This window comes from Trachemys scripta, chromosome 10 (genome assembly GCF_013100865.1).
Source record: "Trachemys scripta elegans isolate TJP31775 chromosome 10, CAS_Tse_1.0, whole genome shotgun sequence".
NCBI classification, from domain to species: domain Eukaryota; kingdom Metazoa; phylum Chordata; order Testudines; family Emydidae; genus Trachemys; species Trachemys scripta.
This window is the reverse complement of record NC_048307.1, coordinates 10686980-10714287: the sequence shown is the minus strand read 5'-3', so window position 1 is coordinate 10714287 and position 27308 is coordinate 10686980. Positions and strand designations below refer to the sequence as shown.

The 27308-nt window shown below is 42.0% G+C and overlaps 1 protein-coding gene across 2 annotated transcripts in view; it reads right to left on the bottom strand.

The window, feature by feature from the left end:
- Window positions 1-1300: 1300 nt before the first annotated feature.
- GNA12 (G protein subunit alpha 12) overlaps window positions 1301-27308 on the bottom strand; it is an 87274-nt gene continuing 61266 nt past the window's right edge. For both annotated transcript variants that reach the window (XM_034784429.1, XM_034784428.1), the window contains 2 exons: window positions 11774-11824; window positions 1301-10643 (listed from right to left, as the gene is read on the bottom strand). In XM_034784429.1, the coding sequence (XP_034640320.1) occupies window positions 10074-10643; window positions 11774-11824 (621 nt within the window). In that variant the 3' untranslated portion in view covers window positions 1301-10073. The remainder of the gene's footprint in view (window positions 10644-11773; window positions 11825-27308) is intronic.

The following is a 27308-nucleotide window of genomic DNA, read 5'->3' as shown; positions in this document are numbered from 1 at the left end:
TAGTTAGAAAGTTTTTCCTAATATCTAATCTAAATCTCTTTGTGGCAGATTAAGCCTATTATGTCTTGTCCTATCTTCAGTGGGCATGGAGAACATTGATCATTGTCCTCTCAGGTCCCCCTATAGTCTTTTTTTTTTTTTTTTTTTTAAGACTAAACAGGTCTAGTTTTTTAAACTATTCTTCTTCATAGGTCAGGCTTTCTAAACCTTGAATGATTTTTGTTGCTCTCTCTGGACTCCCTCCAAATTTGTCCACATCTTTCCTAAAGTTTAGTGCCCAGAATTGGACACAGTACTCCAGCTGAGGCTTCACCAGAGCTGAGTGTAACAATTTCCTCTTGCATCTTACATACGATACTCTTGTTAAGACAGCCAAGAACATTAGTCTTTTTCACAGTTGCATCACATTGTTGACTCATTTGTTATCCACTATAACTCCAGATCCTTTTCCTCAGCACTACCATCTAGCCAGTTATTTCCCCATTTTATATTTAGGAGTTTGATTTTTTCCATCCTAAGTGAAATACTTAGCACTTGTCTTCACTGACTTTCAACTTGTTGAATTTAGACCTCTCTAATTTGTCAAGGTTGTTTTGAATTCTAATTATGTCCTCTAGAGTGCTTGCAATACCTCCCAGCTTGGTGTCATCTGCAAATTTTATAAGCATACTCTCCACTCCATTATCCAAATCATTAATGAAAATATCGACTAGTACCAGATGCAGGACCCCACTAGTTATGCCCTCCCAGTCTGACACCACTGATAACTACTCTGAGTATGGCCTTTCAAACAGTTGTGCACCCACCTTATAGTAAATTCATCTAGACTGCATTTCCCTCATTTGCTTATGAGAATGTCATGGGGGACTGTGCCAAAAGCCTTACTCAAATCAAGATATTACCTCTACCACCACCCCCATCCACTAGGCCAGTAACCCTGTCAAAGGAGGAAGTTAGGTTGCCGTGATTTGTTCTGGACAAATCCATGCTGGCTATTCCTTATAAACCCATTATTCTCCAGGTGTCTACAAACTCATATTTCAGTATCCTTTCATGTATAAAAGTTCAGTCAGCCTATAAGTCCCCAAGTCCTCTGTGTTCCCCTTTTTAAAGACAGGTACTATTTGCCCTTCTTCAGTCTTCTAGGATTTCATCCGCGTCCTCCATGAGTTCTAGAAAATAACCGCTAACAGTTCCAAGACTGCTTCAGGTTCCTATATTATCATAGTAAGCACGTGAACAAGATTAAAATATTACCACAATTCAGGCTCTGTATTGAAAGATCCAACACTCCATAAAGAACAGTATAACAAGTCAAGTTTTAATATTTATAAAATTCATATATACAAAACAGTAAACTAATTCACCAAAACTATAAAATACACTTTTTACACACCACAATATAATTTTATCTAGTACACAGTTTTCATAAGTTGAGACGATCACAGCAAACGGGCTGCTTCTATGGTGGATGCGGTTTTAGTTCTACAAAGACACTTAAATGAGCAACGCCTTTTTCACCTCAACTTATTTTAGTTCGTCACCGTCTTTAAAAAGAAGTTTTACGTGAGTTGTTAGAAATTAAGGCTAAACTCAGGCCCTTCCTGCCCAATGCAGCAAACTGGTTTAAAAAACAGCTGTATGATATTGCATAGTATGTGTGCTACAATACCTAGGCACCATACGGCGTTATAGCAGAGAAGGTAACATTTTAAAATCGATTTCCAAGATACAGGATTGTGTCACAAAATTAACTAGTGTTTTGTCATTCCAACGGCTAGGATTTTGACACAGGTATTTTTATTAAAAGTCACAGATAGAAGACAGGTGATCAACAATAAATTATGCTGAAGCCTGAGCCTACCATGTGGGGCTGAAGCTGAAGCCCAAGCAGGGCTGAAGCCAAAGAACTCGGAGACCTGTGTAACACACACATAGCCCTAATCATTTCATTTGTATACGATTCAAATAAAATAAAAAAAAAAAAAACAGACAGCTTGTTTAAAAGAGTAACAACACACTTGGCCAATCTTTATGTGTAGGTTTTAGAGACATTGTTGTGTGCAGTCAGTCATTAATAACAAGGTGTATTAGCTGTTCTAGTCTATTGCGCAAATTCTACAAACAGAACAGGCTTATCCGGAAAAATACACTTTATCCAACAGACTAATGTCTATGAACTGAAACACAACTTCCAAAGCAGACTTTACCACAGGGCCTTTAAATCCTGTGGATTGTTGAAAGATCATTTACTCACGATTGTGCCAAGCATATGAGCTTAACACATGTCTGTGTGAAGTACTGTAAGAGCAGCAGCTGATTTTGAACAAGATGCCCTCATGCCTCAAAGTAACCTGAAGCAATCTGACCCCTTTAAAGCAGTTGTCTCTGCATACTCCTCACAATTTAATACCTTAAAGCAAGGTTAACTCGTTTTTAAATTGGCGTGAGGCATGCTGACTGACAAGAGGCTTGCATGTCAAGTCAGGAAGGATTGAGTTTATAGGACCCAGTTACAAACAGTTGGAAAAAACGATTTATAAGGGAAGTGCAAGCAGCTATAGCCGTGCCAATGTGTTGGTAGAATACACAGCCAAATAGCTTTCCTGGAGTCAGTTATCAAAGAATACAAACTCACTACTGATGGCATTTTGTTTCAATATACAGACAGTATATAAGCAGAAGCATTTGGGATCCATTTAGAAACTAGATCGCTGCTCTCTCCCCCCCCGGCCCAACAATATCCTTTGGCTGTTCACCAGAAAGTCCATCTTGGAGGACATCAGTGCAGCTCTTTCCTTCTGACAGTGGTTCTTTCCAAGTCAGCCAGATGAACCATGGACATACGCCAAGAGCTAGACGGTAGTAGTTTACAGAGTACAGCAAGGCAGCCACAGAACTGCTGGCACTGGAGCCATCCGTGTCTCCCTTCCCCTTTCCTCACATGGAAAGACAAGCATGTCAACACAGAGACAGAAACCTAAACACTGCTTTTAAAGATGCCATTAAAAAGAGATACAGACTTACAAAGAGCCAAGCAATTTGGAGTCAAGACTAAACTGACTCACACGGAGGCACCACCTGACTAGTTAACAGAGAACCAGCCTCAGTTCTGAATATCCTAGCTGCCCTTCATCCCCATTTGTGTTAAACAATTTAGTGTCATTGTTTAAAAAACAAAAAAAGTGAATTTAGTGCTCATTAAAAAAAAAAAAAATCCGTTTTACAGCACCTAGTGGGGGAGCCCTCCAGCTAGCCACAAGAAATACTCAACGCTGACAGCAGCAACACAAGCACAGGGGCAGGTGCTGCAATGTCCTGTCAACATACCTCCCTCTTAGGCTGGAACATCCAGAAGTGAGAGTGGAGGGGACTCCATGCTTATTCAATTTAAGACTGGCACTGACTAAGCCAAGCTTAAAGATCTGTTCTAGGAATACATCATGTTCCAAGAAACAGCCATTGTGGAAATCCTTAGATAATAACTCACTTACCAAAGAGTAGAATTGCTTTAGAGGAGCTGCTGAAGTATCTCTCTATCCACCGACTTGTATTGTGTTACATAGTAAGGGAGAAGGCATCCATTGTAAGCCCAAATGTACATCAGTGTAAGTGCTATCTGAACACCAGCCCAGAATCGTTTAATATGGGGGGAGGGATTGATCAGGTCTCGGGCCTACAACCTCACTACATCACTTCGTTTAATGCATACTGGACAACTGCTATGGGGAAAGAGACTAATACTAGCTTGCAAAAATAGGTACTGCCTACATCCATGGGAGATCAGTATTTGATTTATAGCAAGTTGCACTTTAAAAAAAAAAAAACAACAACCATGTTAGTTTGTGTAGTTTTTATTGCCCCTGGATGGCATACAGCTGGTTGGTTGACAGCACCAATAGCTGTTTTGATGTGAACATCTGTTGATAACCATCAAACATCATGCAGGCCTCAAGGCTCATTCCGTTTGAAAGTTGGAATCCTGGTAGGTGTATAAAAGCCGCCCTAAACATCTGAGGGAAGTTTTCTGCATGCAACTCCCTTCAAAGTTGTTAAGAAAAGAATCAAGGCCCCACTACATAGCATCACTGCTCACAAAGGCAACTATATGGAGAATGCAAAGCATAAGGTGTGTTTTGTTACTGCAATAAAACAAGGGTGGGGGCTGCTCTCTAGGCTGCTAAACAAGTAAGTTCAGCTGTTTCAAGGGATTTTCATTATCGAATGCAAGAGGGACACATCAAGTGAGGAGCATTTACATTTTACCTATTGTCAGAGCAATGAGTTAGAGGACTGAACACATTGTTGTGGGCATAGCAAGGAATTACAGAATAGGTTACAGTGCCACTGCCCTGCTCATTGGTGCAAACAGAAAGGCCGTACTGATATTATCTTTATCAAGTGGAGTCAAAGTGCTGTCCCCTGGCAAGTTTAGGGCACAAGAGGAAATGAACATAGGCCTTAGTTTGTCTAAGGACAGAAAATAATGTGTGGCACAAAAGGGTTTCTAATCCCTTCAATGGCTCAGCCTCCATGCTGCAATTTCCTTGACCAGGAAAATTCCTTACAGGATACCCCTGTGCTTCTGTCCATTCACCAGGACTGTTCAGTACCAAGTGGCTTATAAATGGGGAAGCAATTTTGTAGCACCTGTTGTCCAGGGAGGTGGAGCTTGGGTGCATGGTTGGATTTTGAGGGTATGGGGGCAGTTGCTCAAAAGCATCATTTCTTGCTAGTCAGTTAATTAAGCTGTCTCAGCCTAGAAGTACGACAACTACAGTCAGCCAAGATATTTTCAAGGAAGAAATAAGAGTGATTCATCCAGAATAAGGCTTGCAGAGATTCAAGACCTCTCCCTCCCCCTCCCCCCCACTTTAAACAACTTTGTATCACAGGTTTGGGAAAAACCTGAGCTGTGAAACCCAGAGAAAATGGGCTTCACATGAACAGTAATAAAACACACCCATTATAAATCTTTACAGAGCACTAGAGAACCAGCACTAAATTGAAAGACCATCACAGAAGTGGGGAATGGAAGAAACCCATACACAAGACACAGGTAAGCTGGACAGACTCAATTATATTCTGATTACTCTAGGTACCGCCTCATAACTTATAACACCCCTAAAAGCCTTGCGACACTATTCTGGGCGGAAAAGGGAAATCAGTGTTGTGGATGGACTGATGGAATACATTTCACACTACCCCAGTCTCCACTTCAAGCTGCTGTCACAGCTTCAGTACAGTGAAATTTTAGTCTTTGGCCCGATCAGCTCCTCCCACACTGTTTAAACTATAGCTCCTTCCATACCAAAATCTGAGCTACACAAATGCGCTCCACTCTGTTTGAACTTAAGCCAGCAAATCTGTTAACCCTTTAGTTAGCTTTGAAAAGCCTGCAGAAATGCTAGTCGGTAGAAGCTCCTTCAGACATATTAGCAGCACAGTTCTAGGTTTAACAGCACAATTTTAAACATGTAATTTACTATAAAGTTGGCAAGCTCAAACAGTCTACTCTGCTATATTACATGGAATGAGATTCAGATGTGTAGTTATAATGGAAACTAGAAATATTCTAGAGTTATTTAAAATAGGGCAGCTGATAATCTTAACTCCATTAAATCTTTGTCACTACAATACCTTGTGTTCCCCCTATATCTCAAGAATATTGTTCAATGGGTTGTTAAAAATGGCAGTTACCTATTAAACATGTAGTTCATCGACAATTATAATGTAACATTTCAAAGATAAAAATTGTTTAAGCCCAATTCACTTGGTAATTCTAGAGCAGTTACTGCCTTGTAGGTAGCTAATTCAAAGAGCAACTTATTGGTTAGCTACTTTGAGGGAAAGGCACCTCCCCGTGACCTGAAGGAGTCTTCAAAACATTGGCTTTGGCACAAGACACCAATATGATTTTCAACATAGGCTCCCATCTGCCACTTTTTATAAAACTGATAGTAGATCACATTATAGGGCTCTCCTGCTTAAACATGCTGCAAGCATTTCCTCTTTGTCCTTGCTGGAGACAAAACACATGGCGGACCCTTGTCAGTGACCTGTATGTGACACATGAGGGACAGCCAAGTGTTCCCCCCCACCGCCCTTTAAAGCATATGTTCTAGGCCTCCACCTGATTGTAGTCCTGCCTGTGACTCATTTCCTGACTAGTGAGTTGAACAATAACTTATGAAGTTTATTATTAAAAAAAAAAAAAAGCTGTCCCTCCCAGCTGTGTTTACCAGCAAATAGTCTCCAGGATGTCCCTGAAAAATACAATCAGTTTCTTGCAGAAGAATTAAGCAGGCCACCAAGTCTGGCTAAAGATTGTTGCACAATACTGGGTAGTACCTTTTGAATTCTGCATTAGTAATTACTAGTACCACAGATGACTAGCTTTATTGTACTATTTAAAAGTATGTCCTAGCCAGGTAAATGTATTTACCACTTTAGAATGAGAATGTCTTTGCAAGAGGAAATCCTGCTGGACTGAGGGTATTTTGATTTTCTAGTGGAAACTCTCAATGAGGTGTCACACTATGACTGGACAATGCACGTTATAACTACACCTGAAAGACGTATATTCACCTAACATAGTAGATAGCTAGTGTCTCCAAACTACTCTGCTTAAGATGGTTTAATCATGCACCAAAGACACAGGTCCACTCAAACCTGTTTCAAACTAATTTACGTATTGCACTAAAAACAGTGGTGCGCTTGAATCCTTGAAGCGGTCAGTAATATGGCGTAGTGTCAACTTACATTAAAGGTGTCATTTTGCATTAAAGTAGTTAAGCACATCGTATTCCAGTCTAATTTTTGTTTGTTGTTATGGTCAGAAGTGTGACTAAATCACATTTTCCATTTACAAATTCAGAGCCATATTGATTACTTTTGACAAAGACAAACTATTTTTTAACCGCTCTTTGTGTTGCAGAATTAATAGAGCTATGGAATACTGACCTGAATTGTTCTCTAGATCCCCCATCAAAACTGTTAACTAACTGTAAAGTCTTGATGGTTGGATGATAATGCTTGAGCAAGAGTGCTTCTTAAGTTACAGAGCCTTAGTAGAATATACAGGGCTTGCAGTGAGTAAAACATGAGCTAGATCCTTAGCTATGGCTGAGAGCCATATTCTGACTTGTGCACAAAAAATTCTCCTCTACATTTCCTCAATCACAGGGCTACTGTGTGAAGGGACGGTCCCAGACCAAAGCTAGGCTGCTCTTACACCTAATGGCCCAAAGGAGACAAGATAGCACCTGAGGATTGATGCAGTCTAGGGGCATCATGGTCATGCAGCCCTATGTCCCCACCTTCTTCCTGGGGCCTTAACAGGCCAACTTTGTGGTACGAAGCAGCCCCAGCATGCCAGAAGAACTGGTAGTTTTACTACTATTACAAAAAAATGAAACTTGTTAAGAGTTGTTGATATTAAACATGGGAACGCATGATGCTACTTTTCAGGGTGCAACTGTAACAGTGAGAGTTGCTTTGAGAACACCACATTTATTAGCTTAGTTCTTCTACAAATCAGTAAAATGACCAAGGATACAAGACCTTAAATTTGCATTAAAAAGAAGAGTAGTTTCATGCTCCAGTATTGCAGTTAAAGCTACGGCAGACTTCATAGGTAAAACTGAAGCAGCTTTTCAATAATATCTGGTTCTAAAAAGCAAATGTTTTCTCAAGAGTTAAATGGGCAGAACATTATTCCAAATAGAACACTCGGTAAAATAATGAAGTACACAAAGAATCAACTAGGAAGTTAGGCAGTTTGAGTTGCCCTGCTATAGCGCTAAAGTTTTCTGTTGAGTAGAAACTACTGCAAAGTCTAAATACAATATTTGAATGCTTAAGTAATGAAGAGTTAACACTTTAGATCTCATTTAACCAAATAAAGAGACATGCTCAGAAGAAATACATTCCAATAGACCCCTAAGCTACTATTTGTAACACCTCATGTTGAAACATTTACCTTTCCAAATGCAATTACCCTAACAGAATCCTCATCTGTAACAATGCAGAACATTCAAGACGGGGTGATTTGATATTTTCTTTTTTATATTAAAAAAAAAATCACTAAAAGTAAAATTGGTCCCTGGTGAGTAAGACTTTTCTAACTAGGCAATTAACTACTGTTTACATTTGAGAACTAGTGGAAGTGTAATTTTAAAATAAATAGATTTTTCTGTCTGCAGCTCCTTACTGGTTTACTTCACCAAACATTTTATATGCATTATATAAAACTAGAACACAACCACATCCTTTTCACTCCTGAAGCCAGCACAAAGAAAGCTACAAGGGCAGCAGATTTCTGCATTAGGAAGCTGCGTATACCACACACAGAGAAATGAACTTCTGCAAGCCACAAAAGGAAGGATTCTAGATTTTATCCAAGTTAAACACGTGAAAACTCCCGAGCAGGGTTCTTTTTAGATCAGCATTTCTCATGGATTAAATGCTGACGTGTTCCTTTTTTGACATGTCATTACAGTTTTAAAGGGGACAAGAAATACAGAGATTCTATTGACTTGGTCTAGCTAGAGAAAGCCCTTCTGATTTTTTTTTTTTTTTTTTTTATAATAAAATCAAACTATGGTACCAACTGCACAGTAAACATTTGTGTTTGAAAGTTCCCTGGGAAGAAAAAAAAAAAAAGACACTACAGCATTGAAATAAAAGGCAGCTCTTAAATTTTGTTTATGTACCTCATTGTAGTAGACATAGTTGGAATTATCTGTACACAAAGAAAGGCACCTGATAGTTAACTACGTAAGTTTAGAGAGCTAGAAAGTCAACAGTTCACATCAACATTATTCACAGCCTCTTGCAATTTCACACGTGTACACCATTGCCTGAAATGGGCAACTAATTTTGACAGTTTACTCATACTATATATAAATTAATATACGTTAAAGATCCCATTAAGAAAAAGATTAAAAATGGGCTAGTTTACAGCAGGGTCCTGCTGTCCGAACGTATCAGTGCAGCTGTAAAATTGGGATCTCAAGAGTGCTGGCTCTTCTTGTGTAAGAAGTGTAAGGTCAGCTGTTAGGAACTAATCAAGCAGCTGCTCTATCACCAAAAATTTTACTAAAAAGTTTAATCAGCTTCCACACATTTGGAGACAGATAAAGCCCTGTTATTTGAGAGACTGGAGCTTTACAAATACTGCCAACTGCAGGTGTGAGAACAGTGATGAATTTCCGTAAATGACACCTCACTAGAGCAGCCACTATGTGCAGATATGTGGTCAGATGTTCTAGTACGTGCCTCAAGCTGTATTACTGTGGAAGTCAGTTTCCCATGATGTAAGACACTGTATATGTAGTGCAAAACAAAATATTGTCCACATCAGCCAGGCCTTAATTTTCTCCTCCATTTGACTTTGAAATGGCAGGACAGATGACTCACATAGCCTGGTAGGTTTCATTTATAGTTCTACTGCATTTCATTTATAGTCCTAGACTTGCGTGTCTCAAGAGACTGATGCAAGACCGTCAGACAAGAGTTGTGCATCCACACTGATAAGTGGACTCCAGATCCTTGGCAAACACTGCACATGCAAGCAAGATCTGGTTACATATTTAAAGATTACATGTGGAGTTGTGATTAATATATTGCCATTTATTCTCTAGTACAACTACCAACCTCATTATAATTTACATTAGTTTGACTGGTTAACTCAGCACCTCCAAACTACAGAGAAAGGCAGTATGCACAGTTACTGTCCTTGCAAAACAACAGTTTTCATTAAAAGTCTTCCTTACATAGTTTGTCAGAGTTAGATTTTTCTAAGATAGGAAGGTGATTGTGTTATTCAACATTCCAAACTAGGTGTCAAACCCTACAACGGCCACTTTTTTCAGTAGTGTTACTCGTCCAAATGATTCAGTAGCTAACATCAATGTTGGACTCCTTCTGCCTCCATGACTGGCTAGTTTCAGCATTCCTGAGCCAAGTGAATAGCATGGGTCCTAAAACCACATGCAAGAGCCATAAAGATAAAATAAAAGCTTTGACTTATAACCCCGGGTAGATTTCAACAAGACAAGGGGTGCTCTTCTTCACTGCAACATAATATCCTTCAGATTCTCTTGAAGGATTGTGTCCTTTACTGCATGAAACACAAAGCGGATATTTTCAGTGTCTATGGCAGTTGTGAAATGATGGAAGAGTGGCTTACTGCGGTTCCGCCGCTTTCTGTCAAAACACTGCACCAAGTAACGCTGAACATCTTCTAGCCTGTGAGGATCACCCTTGAAGTCTGAGAAATACTTCTTAATGCTGACTGTCTTTACCTTCTCTACAAGGAGATCCATTTTGTTCAGGAATAGGATGATAGAAACATTAAAGAAGAGCTTGTTATTGACTATTGTCTCAAAGATGTTCATGGACTCCACCAGTCTGTTTGTGCGTCTGTCTTCCATGAGAACCTGGTCATATTCACTGGAGGAAACCATGAACAAAATAGAAGTTATCCCATCAAAGCACTGGAACCACTTCTGACGCTGAGACCTCTGTCCACCCACATCCACCATCTTGAAAGGGATTTTTTTAATGATGAAGTCATGCTCTACGATTCCCTTGGTGGCTTTTCTGGCCAACAAAATATCTTGTTTGCTGGGGAAATAATTCTGTAAGAGAAAGGAGAATAGTGTCAAATTGCCTCAGATTTTCCTTTTAAAATATGCATCAGCTGGCATTTTAAAAACAAAATTTATCATATCTCAATGTAATGATAGCTGTGGGGAGCTAGAATGTTCCAGTTCTAGGAGCTCTAGGTGACATCCGATACTGAGTGACCAAGGCGAAGGACTTACTATACAAGATCAAAATTATTGGACTTGTCGACCAATGGATTGTACATTGAAAATTTGCTGTTGAAAAATGGAGGAACATGATGGAGCATGTGAAAGTTTATGTATAGGTCCAGTACTTTCCTTCAAAGTCTCATCCCTTCTGCATATTTAAATTCAATTCTTCCTTTCCAGATTGGAAACTACTTTACCATTAGGATATTCTTGCCCATGAAACTATTAATTTGTGTTAATGAATGCAAGTCTCCATAATGTCATTGAAATTATCTTTTAAACCTGTTTTTTAAAAAGCTTAATACATTTACAACAACAATAACATCTTGCAAGCTTTAGTGACAGCATCCTTCCACAGTAGGTATGTGCTGACCACTACCACAAGTTTAATTCTGTTGTAAGTACTGGCCAGTCTCACTGCTACCTATAGGTACAACAGTGAAATGGATGAAATTCTTCTGTCTTTCTCTATGCTCAGGAAGATGAGCAGCAGTACATCCTCATCTCACCTTTTCTCCCCGTTAGACCTTTTGCAAGAACCCAAGCTGTTTTCCCCATTACTGTGGCCCTTACAGGTGGTAGGAGCTCAATGGACAATTTCTTGTAAAATTCACACTGCTGCACAGGGAAATCGTGAATAGATCAGCATAGGAAGTGGATGTGGTCCAAAGATAGCGAGAGAGGAGACAGAAGAGGAAGATGTGGATTTTTGTTTTTGTTCATGTAACTTTTCATTGTATTCCTGTTTATTTGTCAATACAAAGGCTTAGTAAAATATTCAAACATATCAAGAGCATTGTATAGTTTAACACACTTTGGGGGGGGGGCGCTGGTTTCGTGATTAAAATATTTGGAACTTATGTTTACTAGTTTTAAACCAGGCATATTCAAGCATCTGCAAGAATGCCCTTCCTAACTTTAACCCCTGTGGACTATAAATAGTTACATCTCACCAGCTGGCCAATCCGATCCAGGTTATCCAGGAAGTATTTCACCGATTCACCCTGTTGAAAAGGAAAGAGATGCTTCTTAAATCTTGTTTCTAGGCTAGCAAATCAAGCAGGTTATTGAATGAAAGCCTTTTTTGCCCATTTGCTTTTACACACACACACACACACACACACACACACACACACAATTGATGTCTGGACTGGATCCTGGTGTTTAGAGGCTGTAATGAGAAGAGCATTGTATAGTTTACTTTGAAACAAACTGTCGGTAAGAATACTGGAGCGGCTTTAACATAAGCCTAAAACAGTGCAGCACTTCCTGTGGAATGCCTGGGGGGGGATTGGGGGAGAGAGACCAATGCACATTACTTGGAAAGCAATAAAGAAAGTTTACAGCAATAGGTTTGTACAATAAGTGCTCAAAATTCATACACTGAACATGAGCTGCTGCTAGAGCCAGCTCATGCTTTGTCTTAATGACTGGGTCCTCTTTTATATGTAGAATACAGATTACATATCACTGGATAACAGCACAGTGGACTACATTTACTGGAAGCCAATGTATTTTTGTCTTAAAACTCATGGCAGAGAACAGAAGCGCATCCTACACATCAGTTGGCAATTTTCGAAGTAACAATAGGTTTAAGCAACCTGGGACTTGTCTGGCTTAAATTTTCACTAAGGAGACAAGCTTAGCAGAAAGATACAGATTTTTTTTTTTTTTTTTTTATTTCCTTCAAAATATGGTCCCTCCTGAAGGATAGAGTGGTTTTCAAACATCTAACCAGGTCGTTTTTAAAATTGAAGTGGCTTTTTGTAAAAATATATCAGACTATTGTTGAATTGGGTATGTAATATAAATAACCCTTGAGGCTTAATATGTATCTTAAAAAATAAATTTATTTGCAAGACCTCCAATAAATCATTTAAAAATCAATCAAAACAAATTTAATTTAAAGCTGACACCTTCAGGAATACTTTATACTCCTTTAAGTAGTGAAACTTTTTCCATTTAGAAGAAGCTTCAATTTTGCCCCAAAGGGAAACAGGAAACTTCTTCCTCAAACCCATTTGTCTTGAAGTACTCCACATCCTAGATTGAGAATCTAAATTAGCATCCACTCCTCGTTGCATCACTAGTCACCATCCTTGCACCTATAAAGGGGTCTGAAATCTCCCTTCAAAGCCCATCCATTGCACTCCTGGGGAGCAAAATGTACGCACTAGAGTGCTACCAGCAGACTGAACTAAGATTAAGATTGGTAGTTTGCGCTCACCAAATAGTTACATTCAGGATCAAATTTATCCTAGGAGTATAACCTATTATCTCCCACAAGAAAGATCTGCCTACTTATTTGTATGATCCCCATCACCATAGTGTGGGAGGGGATAGAACCAAATTCCTTTCCAGAACAAATGAAAAAGGGTACCATGTTTGGAAGCGTCACATGGAAGACTGGAGCACTCAATACTAGTTTACTACAACTCAGCACAAGCTTTCAGACTAAGAGCCCTTCAATGCCAACTGGCAGAGGGCCCACCATACTATAACGATCACACATTCCCCCAACACACTGTTATTGTAATTTCTATCTAAAAAGTGTCACATCAGATATCATAACTGGTGACACATGTGGTCCTGAAAATAATTTTGTGATGTATATACAGGTTGTGCACAAAGAGTTGTGTGTGTGCTGGAAATATGTTCTTAAAATGTGTTTGGGAGGCAGTGCATAAACCCACCTGCCCTAAACAAAGGAATGTGTATTTAGCTGTCTGACTGTCTTGATTACTGGCAGAGGACAATGAAAATATATTTATATATACAATAAACAAAGCTATCAAGCAGCAGTTTAGTGAGCACACCAGGGGGCAGAGTCTGCACCCCAGGAATACTTCCTGGCTCGAGACAGACAATGGATTTTAGGTAATATAAGGGGAACAAAGGGAACAGCACCCTTTGATTCTGCGGAGGTGGATCCCCGGGCTTGGAGATGCTGGTAACTTGGTGTAAGGAAATTGCTTATGCAAAGATTACAATGTGTGAAGATTAGTCACTAGAAAGTGGGATTTATTTTGTTTTGTCTGTAACCATACCTGCCTCTCTCTCATTTAGTATCACAAATATCCCGTCTTTGTTAATAAACTTATTCTTGTTTTATTACAAAACCAGCTCAGGGTAGTATATGGAAGTCAAGCACGAGTCTTCAGCTACCCTAACAGGATGCTGTGCGCTCTGTCTCTTTGGACACAGCAAACCTAACAATTTCTGAGTGTCCACTGAGGGGACTGGACACTGCAGAGAGATCTCTGATGAACTTGAGAATTGGGATACCGTGATTGTTACCTCTACAACCCCCCTACTAGTTCTCTCCCCCACCCCACCCCGGTCAAACCAACAAAGATGAAGACATACCAACATGTCAACTGAAGATTCAAGTGGTGTATCTACAGGGGCTACTCTATGTATTTTGCCGCCCCCACAGCAACCGGCTTGCCACCCCAGGCACACGCTTGGTGCGCTGGTGCCTGGAGCCGCCCCTGTGTATCTACATCTGAACAGCCCAACGCACAAATACAGCTACCTACTGAAGAAATAGGTCTCCAAAACCTAAAGGCAGTTCCTGATGTTTGTTGGTCAAACTTTTTCCATTCATTTATGTTAGAAAAGATGACTACTGGTACACCTCTTGGAAAAAAGCTTACAAAGCAGGAAAGCTTCTCACTGCTTCAATTGGTACAACTAGAGGAGCTTGGTTTGCCAGATAGATCAGCAAAGCCAGTGTTGACAAACTATGTGAAAATGCTGCAAATCACCAAGCCTCTGGACTGCAGCAATATGCAGCAAGTCTTATAAGCCAGTCACTGTCAAAGCCAATTTTAGAAGTACTTAATGAGGCTGTTAAGAATGCTAGACTCAACATAGTTTATGCGAACAGACATGGCTGTTGCATCATACTTTCACTTAAGCAAGAGATACCTCACACTACAAACAGGAGGCCAAAGTTAAGTGGTTAACCCTGAAGTTGGACACTGGTTCCGAACAAGACCAGCAAATGCTCACTATCTTTCTGCAAGAAACTCAACTGACTGGTTAGAAGCATGCAGTGCAACAGTGAAAGACTCAACAGTTGAAACTGTGAAGAACTCTCTCACCACATTCAAAAAAAATCTGCATACATGCCTCGATGCAAATGGGCATCAAGTGTTAAGTCACTGCATACGTTATCTTGATGTCAGTGGTAGGCCAGAAGATGCATTTCTAGATGTTCATGTTACAGTAGACACATCGGCTGCATCTGTGACAACCCCCATCTTAGAATTAAATGCTTGTAAACTGGACCCCAAACAGAAGGCACAAGCATTTGATGGAGCTTCAAACTTCTCTGGAAGACATGGTGGGATACAAGCTTTGCTCACAGAAAAGTGTAACCCTAATCTCTCCTATACACACTGGAGAGGCCATCTTAATTTCAGTACCTGGAAAGATAAGCAATCAATTTCCAAACACCTAGAAGATAATAAGGTGATAAGAATAAATCGTGTCAAACCAACCTAATAGCTTTCTTTGACAGGGTAACAAGCCTTGTGGGTAGCAGGGGGAGGCGGTAGAGGTGGAATATTTTGACTTTAGTAAGGTTTTTGATACTGTCTCGCATGACCTCTTCCTAAACCAGGAGTGGGCAAACTTTTTGGCCCGAGGGCCACAACAGGGTTGCGCAACTGTATGGAGGGCCGGGTAGGGAAGGCTGTGCCTCCCCAAATGGCCTGGCCCCCACCCACTATCCCTCCCCCTCAGAATCCCCCACCCATCCAACAGCCCCTGCTCCTTGTCCCTTGACCGCCCGGGACACCCGCCCCCATCCAACCCCCCTGTCCCCTGACTGTCCCGACCCCTATCCCCACCCCTGGACAGCCGCCCCAGGACTCCTACCCCCATCTACCCGCCCTATACTCATCGTCCCCTGACCACTCCCCGGAACCCTCTGCCCCTAACTGGCCCCCAGGATCCCACCCCCTTATCCAACGCCCCCCCTGCTCCCTGTCCCCTGACTGCCCTCCCAATCCCTATCCACATCCCTGCCCCCGGGACTCCCACTCCCAATCCTCCCTGTTCCCCATCCCCTGACCACCCCCTCCTCCCTGACTGCTCCCCAAGATCCCCCCACCAGCAGCAGGAGCTCGCAGCCGTGACACCCGGCCACAGCCAGCTGCGCTCCCCAGTGGGAGCGGCGGGCTGGAGCGCAGCCTGCGTGGCTGTGGGGAAGGGGGGACAGCGGGGGAGGGGCCGGGGACTAGGCTTTCCGTCTGGGAGCTCAGGGGCTGGGCAGTACAGTCCCGCGGGCCGGATGTGGCCCCTGAGACGTAGTTTGCCTATGTCTGTCCTAAACCAGCTAGGGAAATACAACCTAGAGGGAGCCACGATGTGGCGAGTGCATAACTGGTTGGAAAACCATTCCCAGAGAGTAGTTATCAGTGGTTCACAGACAAGCTGGAAGGGCACATTGAATGGGTCCTGAAGGGCCTCGTCCTGTATCCAGTTCTGTTCATTAGCTTCATCAATGATTTAGATAATGGCATGGAGAGTACACTTATAAAGTTTGTGGACAATATCAAACTGGGAGGGGTTGCAAGTGCTTTGGAGGATAGGATTAAAATTCAAAATGATCTGGACAGCTGAGCTTTGTGACTTTGTCCTCACCCACAACCACTTCAGATTTGGGGACAACTTATACCTTCAAGTCAGTGGCACTGCTATGGGTACCCGCATGGCCCCACAGTATGCCAACATTTTTATGGCTGACTTAGAACAACGCTTCCTCAGCTCTCGTCCCCTAGTGCCCCTCCTCTACTTGCGCTACATTGATGACATCTTCATCATATGGACCCACGGAAAGGAGGCCCTTGAAGAATTCCACCTGGACTTCAACAATTTCCACCCCACCATCAACCTCAGCCTGGACCAGTCCACACAAGAGATCCACTTCCTGGACACTACAGTACAAATAAGTGATGGTCACATAAACACCACCCTATACCGGAAACCTACTGACCGCTATACGTACCTACATGCCTCCAGCTTCCATCCAAGACACATCATACGATCCATTGTCTACAGCCAAGCCCTAAGATACAACCGAATTTGCTCCAACCCCTCAGACAGAGACAAACACCTACAAGATCTTTATCAAGCATTCGTAAAACTACAATACCCACCTGGGGAAGTGAGGAAACAGATTGACAGAGCAAGACGGGTACCCAGAAATCACCTACTACAGGACAGGCCCAACAAGGACAATAACAGAACACCACTGGCCATCACATACAGCCCCCAGCTAAAACCTCTCCAGCGCATTATCCACGACCTACAACCTATCCTGGAAAATGATCCCTCACTCTCACAGACCTTGGGAGGCAGGCCAGTCCTTGCTTACAGACAACCCCCCAACCTGAAGCAAATACTCACCAGCAACTACACACCACACCACAGAAACACCAACCCAGGAACCTATCCCTGTAGCAAACCTCGTTGCCTACTCTGTCCCCATATCTACTCTGGCAACAGCATCAGAGGACCCAACCACATCAGCCACACCATCAGGGGCTCATTCACCTGCACATCCACTAATGTCATATATGCCATCATGTGCCAGCAATGCCCCTCTGCCATGTACATTGGCCAAACCGGACAGTCCCTCCGCAAAAGAATAAATGGACACAAATCGGACATCAGGAATGGCAACATACACAAGCCAGTAAGTGAACACTTCAATCTTCCTGGTCATTCTATCACGGATTTAAAAGTCACTGTCATTGAACAAAAAAACTTCAGAAACAGACTTCAAAGAGAAACAGCAGAACTAAAATTCATTTGCAAATTCAACACCATTAATCTGGGCTTGAATAGGGATTGGGAGTGGCTGGCTCACTACAGAAGCAGCTTTTCCTCTCCTGGAATTGACACCTCCTCATCTATTATTGGGAGTGGACTACATCCACCCTGATTGAATTGGCCTTGTCAACACTGGTTCGCCACTTGTGAAGTAACTCCCTGCTCTCCATGTGTCTGTATATAATGCCTGCATCTGTAGCTTTCACTCTATGCATCCGAAGAAGTGAGGTTTTTACTCACGAAAGCTTATGCCCAAATAAATCTGTTAGTCTTTAAGGTGCCACCAGACTCTTTGTTGTTTCTGAAGTACCATAGATACTCGATCATAAGCCGGTTCATTTATAAGCTGACCTCCCTCCACCCCCACAAGATGGACAAGTAAAAATGGAAAATTTTTATAACCCGTTCATAAGCCGACCCTATAATTCAGGGATCAGCAAATAGGCTCCCAGGCCATCAGGATCAGCCGCTGGTGGTCCGAGATGGTTTGTTTACTTCAAGTGTCCGCAAGCACAGAGGTAAACCTAAGTAAACAAAGTGTCCCGGCGCGCCAGCTGCTTACCCTGATGGGCCGGGACAGCAACTGGTGGGGAAATTTTTTTTAGGGGGGAGAAGCTGGGGGTCAGGAGAGTAACCCCTGTGACCACACCCCCACATGACCCCACCCCTAGCCTGGGACCCCCACACTCTCCCCATCCCATCCCTTCCCAGCTTATCTGGGGAGGATGTCTCTGACCTGGCTGGAGCTGCTCCGGCAGGTTGGGCAGGGCAGCTGCAGCCTGCTCCGGAGGGCCAGACCGGGCAGCACGGCTACAGCCTGCCAGCCCCGGAGCTGCAGCTGCTTCGGAGGCTGGGGGGGAGAGCAGCGTGGCCAGAAGTGGAGAGACTCTGGCCCCGCCTCTTCCCTTCTGTCTCTGCTGGCTGTGCTGCCTCTCCTTGCTCCCTCTGTTGGGGGGAGGGGCTGTGTCCCACCTCTCCCTCTCTATACCTGTTCATAAGCCAACCCCCATCTCTGGTGCTTCCCTTTTTTACTAAAAAAAATTCAGCTTATGAACGAGTATATATGGTAAATAGGATGAAATTCAATAAGGACAAAGACAAAGTACTCCATTTAGGAAGGAACAATCAGTTGCACGCATATAAAATGAGAAATGACTACCTAGGAAGGAGTACTGCAGAAAGGCCATCTGGGGGTCATAATGGATCACAAGCTAAATATGAGTCAACAGTGTAACACTGTTGGGGGGAGGGGGGGGGGAGAGAAAGCAAACATCATTTTGGGATGTATTAGCAGGAGTGTTGTAAGCAAGACATGAGAAATAATTCTTCCATTCTACTCCATGCCGATATGGCCTCAACTGGAGTAGTGTGTCCAGTTCTGGGCACTACATTTCAGAAAAAAATGTGAACAAATTGCAGAAAGCCCAGAGGGGGAGCAACAAAAATGATTAGAGGTCTAGAAAACATGACCAATGAGGAAAGATTGAAAAAAATGGGTTTGTTTAGTCTGGAGAAGAGAGAACAGAGGGAACATGAGTTTTCAAGTACATAAAAGGTTGTTACAAGGAGGAGGGAGAAAAATTGTTCTTGTTACCTCTGAGGATAGGACAAGAAGTAACGGGCTTAAATTGCAGCAAACACAGTTCAGGTCGGATATCAGAAAAAGCTTCAACTGTTAGGGTAGTTAAGCACTGGATAAATTGCCAAGGGAGGTTGTGGAATCTCTGTCTAACCTGCTCTTAAAACTTCCTAATGACAATCACCTGTCAGGGATGGTCTAGAAGGTAATATTTAGTCCTACCTTGAGTCCCGGGGACTGGACTAGAAGACCTCTCAAGGTCCCTGTGACGGTACCTCCCATAAGGCTTCATGGAAATATGCTTAAGAATGTGTTTTATGCTACATATGCCATGTAGCATATCTCAAAGGTTATGATCTACTAAATGTATTAATCCTATTTGTAAGCATGTATCATTATTCAAAGTTATAAATGTTATGAATGTTGGCTGTGTACTGGCTGGATTTCTAAATAACCTTAGTAGAGCATTTGGTCAGTTCCTGGAGAAAGGAATATTGAAATTAAGTACCTAATCAAGAAACACTTAAAGGACAATGGGTCTTGGAATGCTCCAATCCACATAAGAAGTCTACTTGAGGACGTTCAAGGTAATATGTAAACAATGGATGCTACCTATAAAAACTGAGTCATGCATGGACATGCGACTTGCCCAGGTGACTCCTAAACTCCATCTTGGAGCTGGACTTTGCATAGGAAGGAGGAGGAGATCTCCACCCACAATAGAAAGTCTATTTAAACCCCTGGGAGACCCCTCCATTTTGTCTTCAGCTGCCTAAAGAGGGAGCTCTCCACCCCTCAGGATACTTGAAAGAAACTGGAACAAAGGACAGTAACTACAGGGGGTGTGAGTGATTGCTGGACCCAGACTAAAAGGAGATTAGCCTGTAAAAGGGAGCATTCTGGAACTGGTGAGGATCTTATCTGTATTCAGTTTGATTAGACATAGATTTGCGCATTTTATTTTATTTTGCTTGATGACTTATTTTGTTCTGCTACTACTTGGAACCACTTAAATCCTACTTTCTGTATTTAATAAAATCACTTTTTACTCATTAATTAACTCAGTATGTATTAATACCTGGGGGAGCAAACAACCGTGCATCTCTCTCTCTATCAGTGTTATAGAGGGCGAACAATTTATGAGTTTACCCTGCATAAGCTTTATACAGGGTAAAACGGATTTATTTGGGTTTAGATCCCATTGGGAGTTGGGCATCTGAGTGCTAAAGACAAGCACATTTCTGTTAGCTGCTTTCAGGTTAACCTGCAGCTTTGGGGCAAGTAATTCAGACCCTGGGTCTGTGTTGGAGCAGACGGGAGTGTCTGGCTCAGCAAGATAGGGTGCTGGAGTCCTGAGCTTTCAGGGAAAGCAGAGATAGTAGTAGTCTTGGCACATCAGGTGGCAGCTCACAATGCGGTTTCTGGAATCCAACCCGTCACAATCCCTTCCACTCCTACGATTCTATGACCTACTCAACTAGCAGTAGTACGAGTTGCAGAATTTTCAAGCGAGACATTTTAAAAGCCATACACTTAATGTCTTTGTTATATCTTTTCAACAAGAGTCCAAAAACACTGGAAAAAATGGAAGATGCTCTGGGACTGATGTGCATATTAGTCCAACCTGGGAAAACCAGCTGGTTTTCTCATGAGTGATCCTTGGCTGTTGTCTTAACATTCCAAAGCCAGTATTACTGGTTGCAGTAAAGTATCTACCAAGATGGGACGGACTAAGAAGTGAGGCTGGTGGGCTACTTTTGCTACCACATTTAGAGAAGACAGTCGCCATTCTCTCTCTTGTAAGTTCTACTCTTGAAACCACTTGGGTTATTAAACAATGCCATCCAGGCATCAGCTACAACAGTAGTAGATCTTCATCCAGCAATAGAAGCTACACTTGGATCAATCAAAGATATCCATTGAAAACATACTGTAAGAAGCTAAGACTTCAGTCCAGAAGTTGGTTAATGAAGACTCTTATATTGAATCCTTTAGTGAAGAAGACAAGCAATGTTTGTTAAGTTAGCTGGAGAAAGAAAGACAGACTTGAGGCTTACAAATTTACAATACCAACTTCTGGATTCTACTCAACTTCTATGTAGCTTTTACAGATGTCTGTCTTATAAAACAGACAGTTGAGTGAAGTGAGGCTCTACCAGCAATGGGGCTGCCAAGGGATCAGGACAAAGTAGAGAATTTGAACACAAAGTGGAATGACCTATGATGAATGAACAAAGATTTGACTGACTTCAACTTTTTTATTTTTTATGACTGCTAGTGGCTTGATCTGATCTTTGTGCTATGTGTCCTGGGATAAAAGAACTAGGAATTCATCTCTTGCTACTCCCAGTCACGACAGCTACAGGTGAGCGTTCGTTTTTGGTCATTGAATAGAACTGTGTGTTCCAAAAGAAGTCCCCTTCTGCCTGATCTGGTGAATGAACTAATGAGCATATCCATTCAAGGACTGGAAGTACAGGACACATGAGAAGTCAAAGATTAACGCACTGCATTCAACAAGCTCATTAACGGAGTTGTGCAAAATTACAACAAGAAATCAAGAAGGATATAGATGTAATGCTTTATAGAATGCTTGAAAAGCCAACTTTAATTCGTGTGATGATTTTTAAAAACATAGTTAAATCTAATAAAATGGTTGTGAAACATTTTTCAGTTTTTACTATGGTGCCATACAGCCCACCTTCACCCTCACAGTCTCATCCGTTGGCTCTCACCCCCCTGTAAATTTGAACACATCCCCTAATTTCAATTCTCGGGGAAAGCAATGCCTGCAAGGGAAAGTTTAGACTGGCAGAGTCTTGAAGAATTTGCTGGGAAGGCAGACAGGCTGATGCGTCAGGAAGCTGACACACAGCTTAGCAGCAGCAAAGCTCTCTTGCTAAGGCAGAGGAGTAATACAGTGGCTCAGAATTCTGGACATTATGAGCAGGACGTCACACTAATGAATGGAAATAATGGAGCTCTGACTCGTCATTTTCCATCTTCAAGTAAAATAGGAAGAGTTTGTTTCATATGGGATCCAGCGTCTACACACGAAAATGCAAATAGTCACTACTTGTGATTCTGAAGGATTTATAGATGGATGGTAGGGAGACACTACTCTTTTCCAGGACACATTTTCCAAACAATTGCTAAAATAAGAGCTTCTTCCTTGCAGTCATGAATTTTCAGAAGGTGAGTGTAATATCCTGCATTTTCTGGCACTCTTAAAAAGACTGTCTTGTCAAGGCAGGATGGGTTTGTGACGAAGAAATCTCAGACTCCAAAAATAAAACTCTTCCTGTACAGCATTAGTCATATGGGGGAGTGGGAAGGGGGGGCCCCCCAAGAGGGAAAGGTCACTAAACTAGAAGTGTACCTTTCCCCATATCCCTTGTCCTTAATATCTCTAGATGTGGTACAGACTGAAAGTGGGCTGTATCTGACAACTTGTTCTTTTCTTCAATTACTCTGTATGCACATCCTCCCACACTCAGAACAGGAAACAGCTGTGTGCGTGTAAACTGCTGGAATACATAAGTAAGTTTACCTGATTTATTGCTTGTGCCTCCCCATATCCCCTGCCTTACACTGATTATTTTGTTACGTGTATACTATAGTTTTAAAGTCAAAACAAGACTGAAGAATAGGGTAGCGTATTTAACAAAGCTTTCATCAGTGATTTAGTGGAAACAGAATAACCATTAGCCTTTTTTTTTTTTTTTATTTAAACAGAGCTTTTCCAAAGCCCTATAATTAAGAAATGCAATTCATTGCTTTTTAAGGGGGCTCCAAACAATGATTTTAAGCAAAACATTCTCTATGATAAATCCCAATAAGGAGGGTGACTACACCAGAGGGTTGAAGCAGATGCAAAGAGCATAGAACAAATCTGAAGAGTTCTGAATATTCTCCCCTAGAAAGGAAAAGAAACTAAGTGCTTAGACAAATTACATGACCTCAAGGTAAGAACGCCTCATAGCATTTAAAATGTCCACAAAAAGCTGAAGGAGACAGTTTCTACCAGAATAACTTGTCTCATCAGTTTGCCAACAAAATAATTTAAAAAAAAAAAAAAAGTGTTTTCTGTATAACACATAACAGGACCCAAATATAAATCTGAACTAACCCCATCAGTTTCACACACTGGCAATGTAAAGTTACTGTAACATAAAAATGGAGGCCGACAAATGGTCCAGTGTTTAGGGCACTAACCTGGCACTGAGGAGCATGGGTACAATTCCCTGTTTTATCAGACTTCCTGTGCATTTTGGGCTGTATAAGTAGGGGCACTGCCAACAGATCGAGGGACATGATCATTCCCCTCTATTCGACATTGGTGAGGCCTCATCTGGAATACTGTGTCCAGTTTTGGGCTCCACAGGACAAGAAGGATGTGGAAAAATTGGAAAGAGTCCAGCGGGGGGCAACAAAAATGATTAGGGGGCTGGAGCACATGACTTATGAGGAGAGGCTGAGGGAACTGGGATTGTTTAGTCTGCAGAACAGAAGAATGAGTGGGGATTTGATAGCTGCTTTCAACTACCTGAAAGGGGGTTCCAAAGAGGATGCATCTAGACTGTTCTCAGTGGTACCAGATGACAGAACAAGGAGTAATGATCTCAAGTTGCAGTGGGGGAGGTTTAGGTTGGATATTAGGAAAAACTTTTTCACTAGGAGGGTGGTGAAGCATTGGAATGGGTTACCTAGGGAGGTGGCGGAATCTCCTTCCTTAGAGGTTTTTAAGGTCAGGCTTGACAAAGCCCTGGCTGGGATGATTTAGTTGGGAATTGGTCCTGCTTTGAGCAGGGGGTTGGACTAGAGGACCTCCTGAGGTCCCTTCCAACCCTGATATTCTATTATAGGAAGTCAGTATGTCACTGAGTCTGTGCCTCAGTCTCCATCTGTAAAATGGAGACAACAGCACCCTCCCACATCACAGGAGTGTTGTGAGAATAAATGCATTAACATTTTGATGTGTTCAGATACTGTGGTAATTGGGGCCATATAAATACCTTATATAGAAAACTCAAAGCTGTATGTAACAGGTGCCAAAGTAGCTTTTAAGTCTGAAACAGCATCTATTGTACCAAGTTATCTGCTCACCCTATCTTGGAATTAAACTTCTCTTCCTACAGCTATTAGCAGCAATGAAATTTAAAATAGAGACAGGAAGAAGTGTTCCAAATCAGATCATGTAAGCCAACAGTCTCAACTCCTATCAGGAAGAGCTATCCACTTCAGGAAAGAAGTCTCTTCCAACAATACCTCAATCCTGGGTTCTCTCTAGAGATATCTAAACACTCTAGGTTGCATTGGTACGAAAGAAGGTAAGCAAGGTCTCTGAAGGCAAGAGACCAGGTCAGGTATGTTGTGTGCAAAACAAAAAAGATCCAAATCTATACACAGTTAGATACGTTTGGTTATACTGACTGCACTGTTGGTCCACCTGGTCTGTAACAGATTCTAATGCATTACCACAGTCCAACCTCCACATATTCTTGACTTTGCATACAGCTGAAGAAGCTAACAAACAATGGACTTCAGCTCTTTATAGCATTAAGGCTATGTTGAATGACCGCTCTAAACCATTAATCTATCCATTCTCTCAAATTCCATTTCACTGAGTGATAATATGCAACTTTAGAAAAAGCGTGTATGTCAGAGCCTCATTGAGTAACTGCTATGAAAAAAGCCAGAGAAGATGAATAGTTGAAGGAGGAAAGAGGGTCAGAGAGGAGTGTTGCAATAAAGAATATGCTCTGTACAATTTTCTTGGCTCCAAGAAAAATCCCACAAACCAGGGGAAGGACAGTAACGATTAGATTAAAAAGTGAGGCCATGCTAAGACAATTTACACTAAAGGTTGCAACCTTCAGAGGTCACTTTTTTTAAAAAAAGTAGCTTCCTAAACATTCTAGACCAGTGGCTCTCAACCTTTCCAGACTACTGTACCCCTTTCACGAGTCTGATTTGTCTTGTGTACTCTCAAGTTTCACCTCACTTAAAAAATACTTGCTTAGAAAATCAGACAAAAAAAAGCAAAAGTGACAAGCACACTATTACTGAAAAATTGCTGACTTTCTCGTTTTTATCATACAATACTGTGACCGGTTGAACCCCCTCCTGGGGTGCCACCTGATGTGCTGCAGTCCCACTGAGCCTGCCCTTTCCACTAGACCGGGGTTTCTCACCCTGTTCTTGCTATGCTAGACTCTCAAGTCTTCTCCAGCACACACAAAGGCAAGGCCACACCTAGCTGCAGGCACAGACTGAAATCAGCTGTGTGTGGGAGGACATAGCTAGGGGAATAGCCCGCACTCAGATGCACACCTCCTTTGGGGTATAAACCCAAAATAATATTGTCTTGCACTGTATAGAAAGATCTGCCCAGCTTTCCCCCCCCCCATCAGATATGAATTGCACACACTGGGTTTTGAAATAAAATTTACCTTTTGTAGTTAAATTTATTTCTTATTTAAGTGATTATAAGGAATAGCAAACAGAACAAAGCAGATTACTGAGCAAATAAAACAAAACACGCAACCTAAGCTTAATTCACTAAAGCAACAGGACACAAAATGTAATTTCTCACCCTAAATGTTGTCTTAGGCAGGTTGCAGAGTTTCTGTAGCTTACGGTTCCAGTCATTTCTCTTTACAGACCGGACCTGTGTCTCTGCCTGGACTCAGCCCTTGCCTTTCCCCTCAGCTTTGTTCCTTTTTCTTCAGGTGTTTTTTAGCAATCTTCGTTCTTGGACGGGGAGGCAATGAAGAAGAGTCCTGATTGACTTACTTCCCAGCCTTAAATAGAATTTACATAAGGCGGGAATCTTGTTTTCCAGAATGACACCCCAACCCCTCTTAATGGAAAAACACTGAAAGCCCATGATGGGGTCTAGTACTGGGTGACCTGATCACCTAACCCTGTAGTGTCAAAGCAGCAACACCTGTATCTTCCAAATCTTATTGTTCTTCCTAATGGCCCATTAAGGCTGATAGCCTACTGTCTGGTGGGTGTCTCCCAAATACACACACCATTGTAATTGTTACATAGTCAATATTCCTAACCTCAGATACAGAAATGATACATGCATACAAATTGAATAAACACATTCAGCAGATCATAACTTTTCCAATGATACCTCACATGACCCATCTTGCATAAAACATATTAGTTATGCCATATTCATATAATAATATTTCTATGAAGAATATGGAGTGCAGTGTCACAATAATAAAATAAATCAATTGGAATAGAAATATTGTACTTATTTCAGTGCATAGTATATAGAGCAGTATAAAGTCATTGTTTGTATGAAATTTTAGTTTGTACTGACTTCACTAGTGCTTTTTATGTAACCTGTTGTAAAACAAGGCAAATATCTAGATGAGCTGATGTACCACCGGAAGACCTCTGGGCATGTGTATCCCTGGCTAAGAACCATTGTTCTAGAGTTCCTAATATTTGGGTACATGAAACAGTCTGAAACAACTGCATATGGAAAAATAGACACTGAAATCATTAGCTTACATTCTACTCAAGGTTATACCTAACTGATACCATGGTATCAAACACCTTCAACAACTAATTTTGAAAAAAAAATAAATAAATCAAAATATTCTCCCTTTGCTTAACTAGGGTTACCATACGTGCGGTTTTTCCCAGACATGTCGGCTTTTCGGCACTCAAACCCCCGTTTGGGGGGAATTGCCAAAAAGCCGAACATGTCCAGGAAAATGCCGGCCAGGCACTTCCCCTACCGTGGCGGCTCTGCTCCTCTCCCCTGACTCTTCGGCTCTGTTTAAGAGCCAAGCTGCCCGAGCGCTATGGGCTTCAGGCAGCCCCCTTGCCTCCGGACCCCAGCCGCCCGCCGGGCACTTCTCCTCCCGGGCTCCAGCGGCGCAGGGTCCGGAGGCATGGGGGCTGCCCGAAGCTGGTAGCGCTGGGGCAGCTCGGCTCTTAAACAGAGCCGAAGAGTCAGGGGAGGAGCAAAGCCTCCAGCCACGGCGGCTCTGCTCCTCCCCGACTCTTCGGCTCTGTTTAAGAGCCGGGCTGTCCGAGCG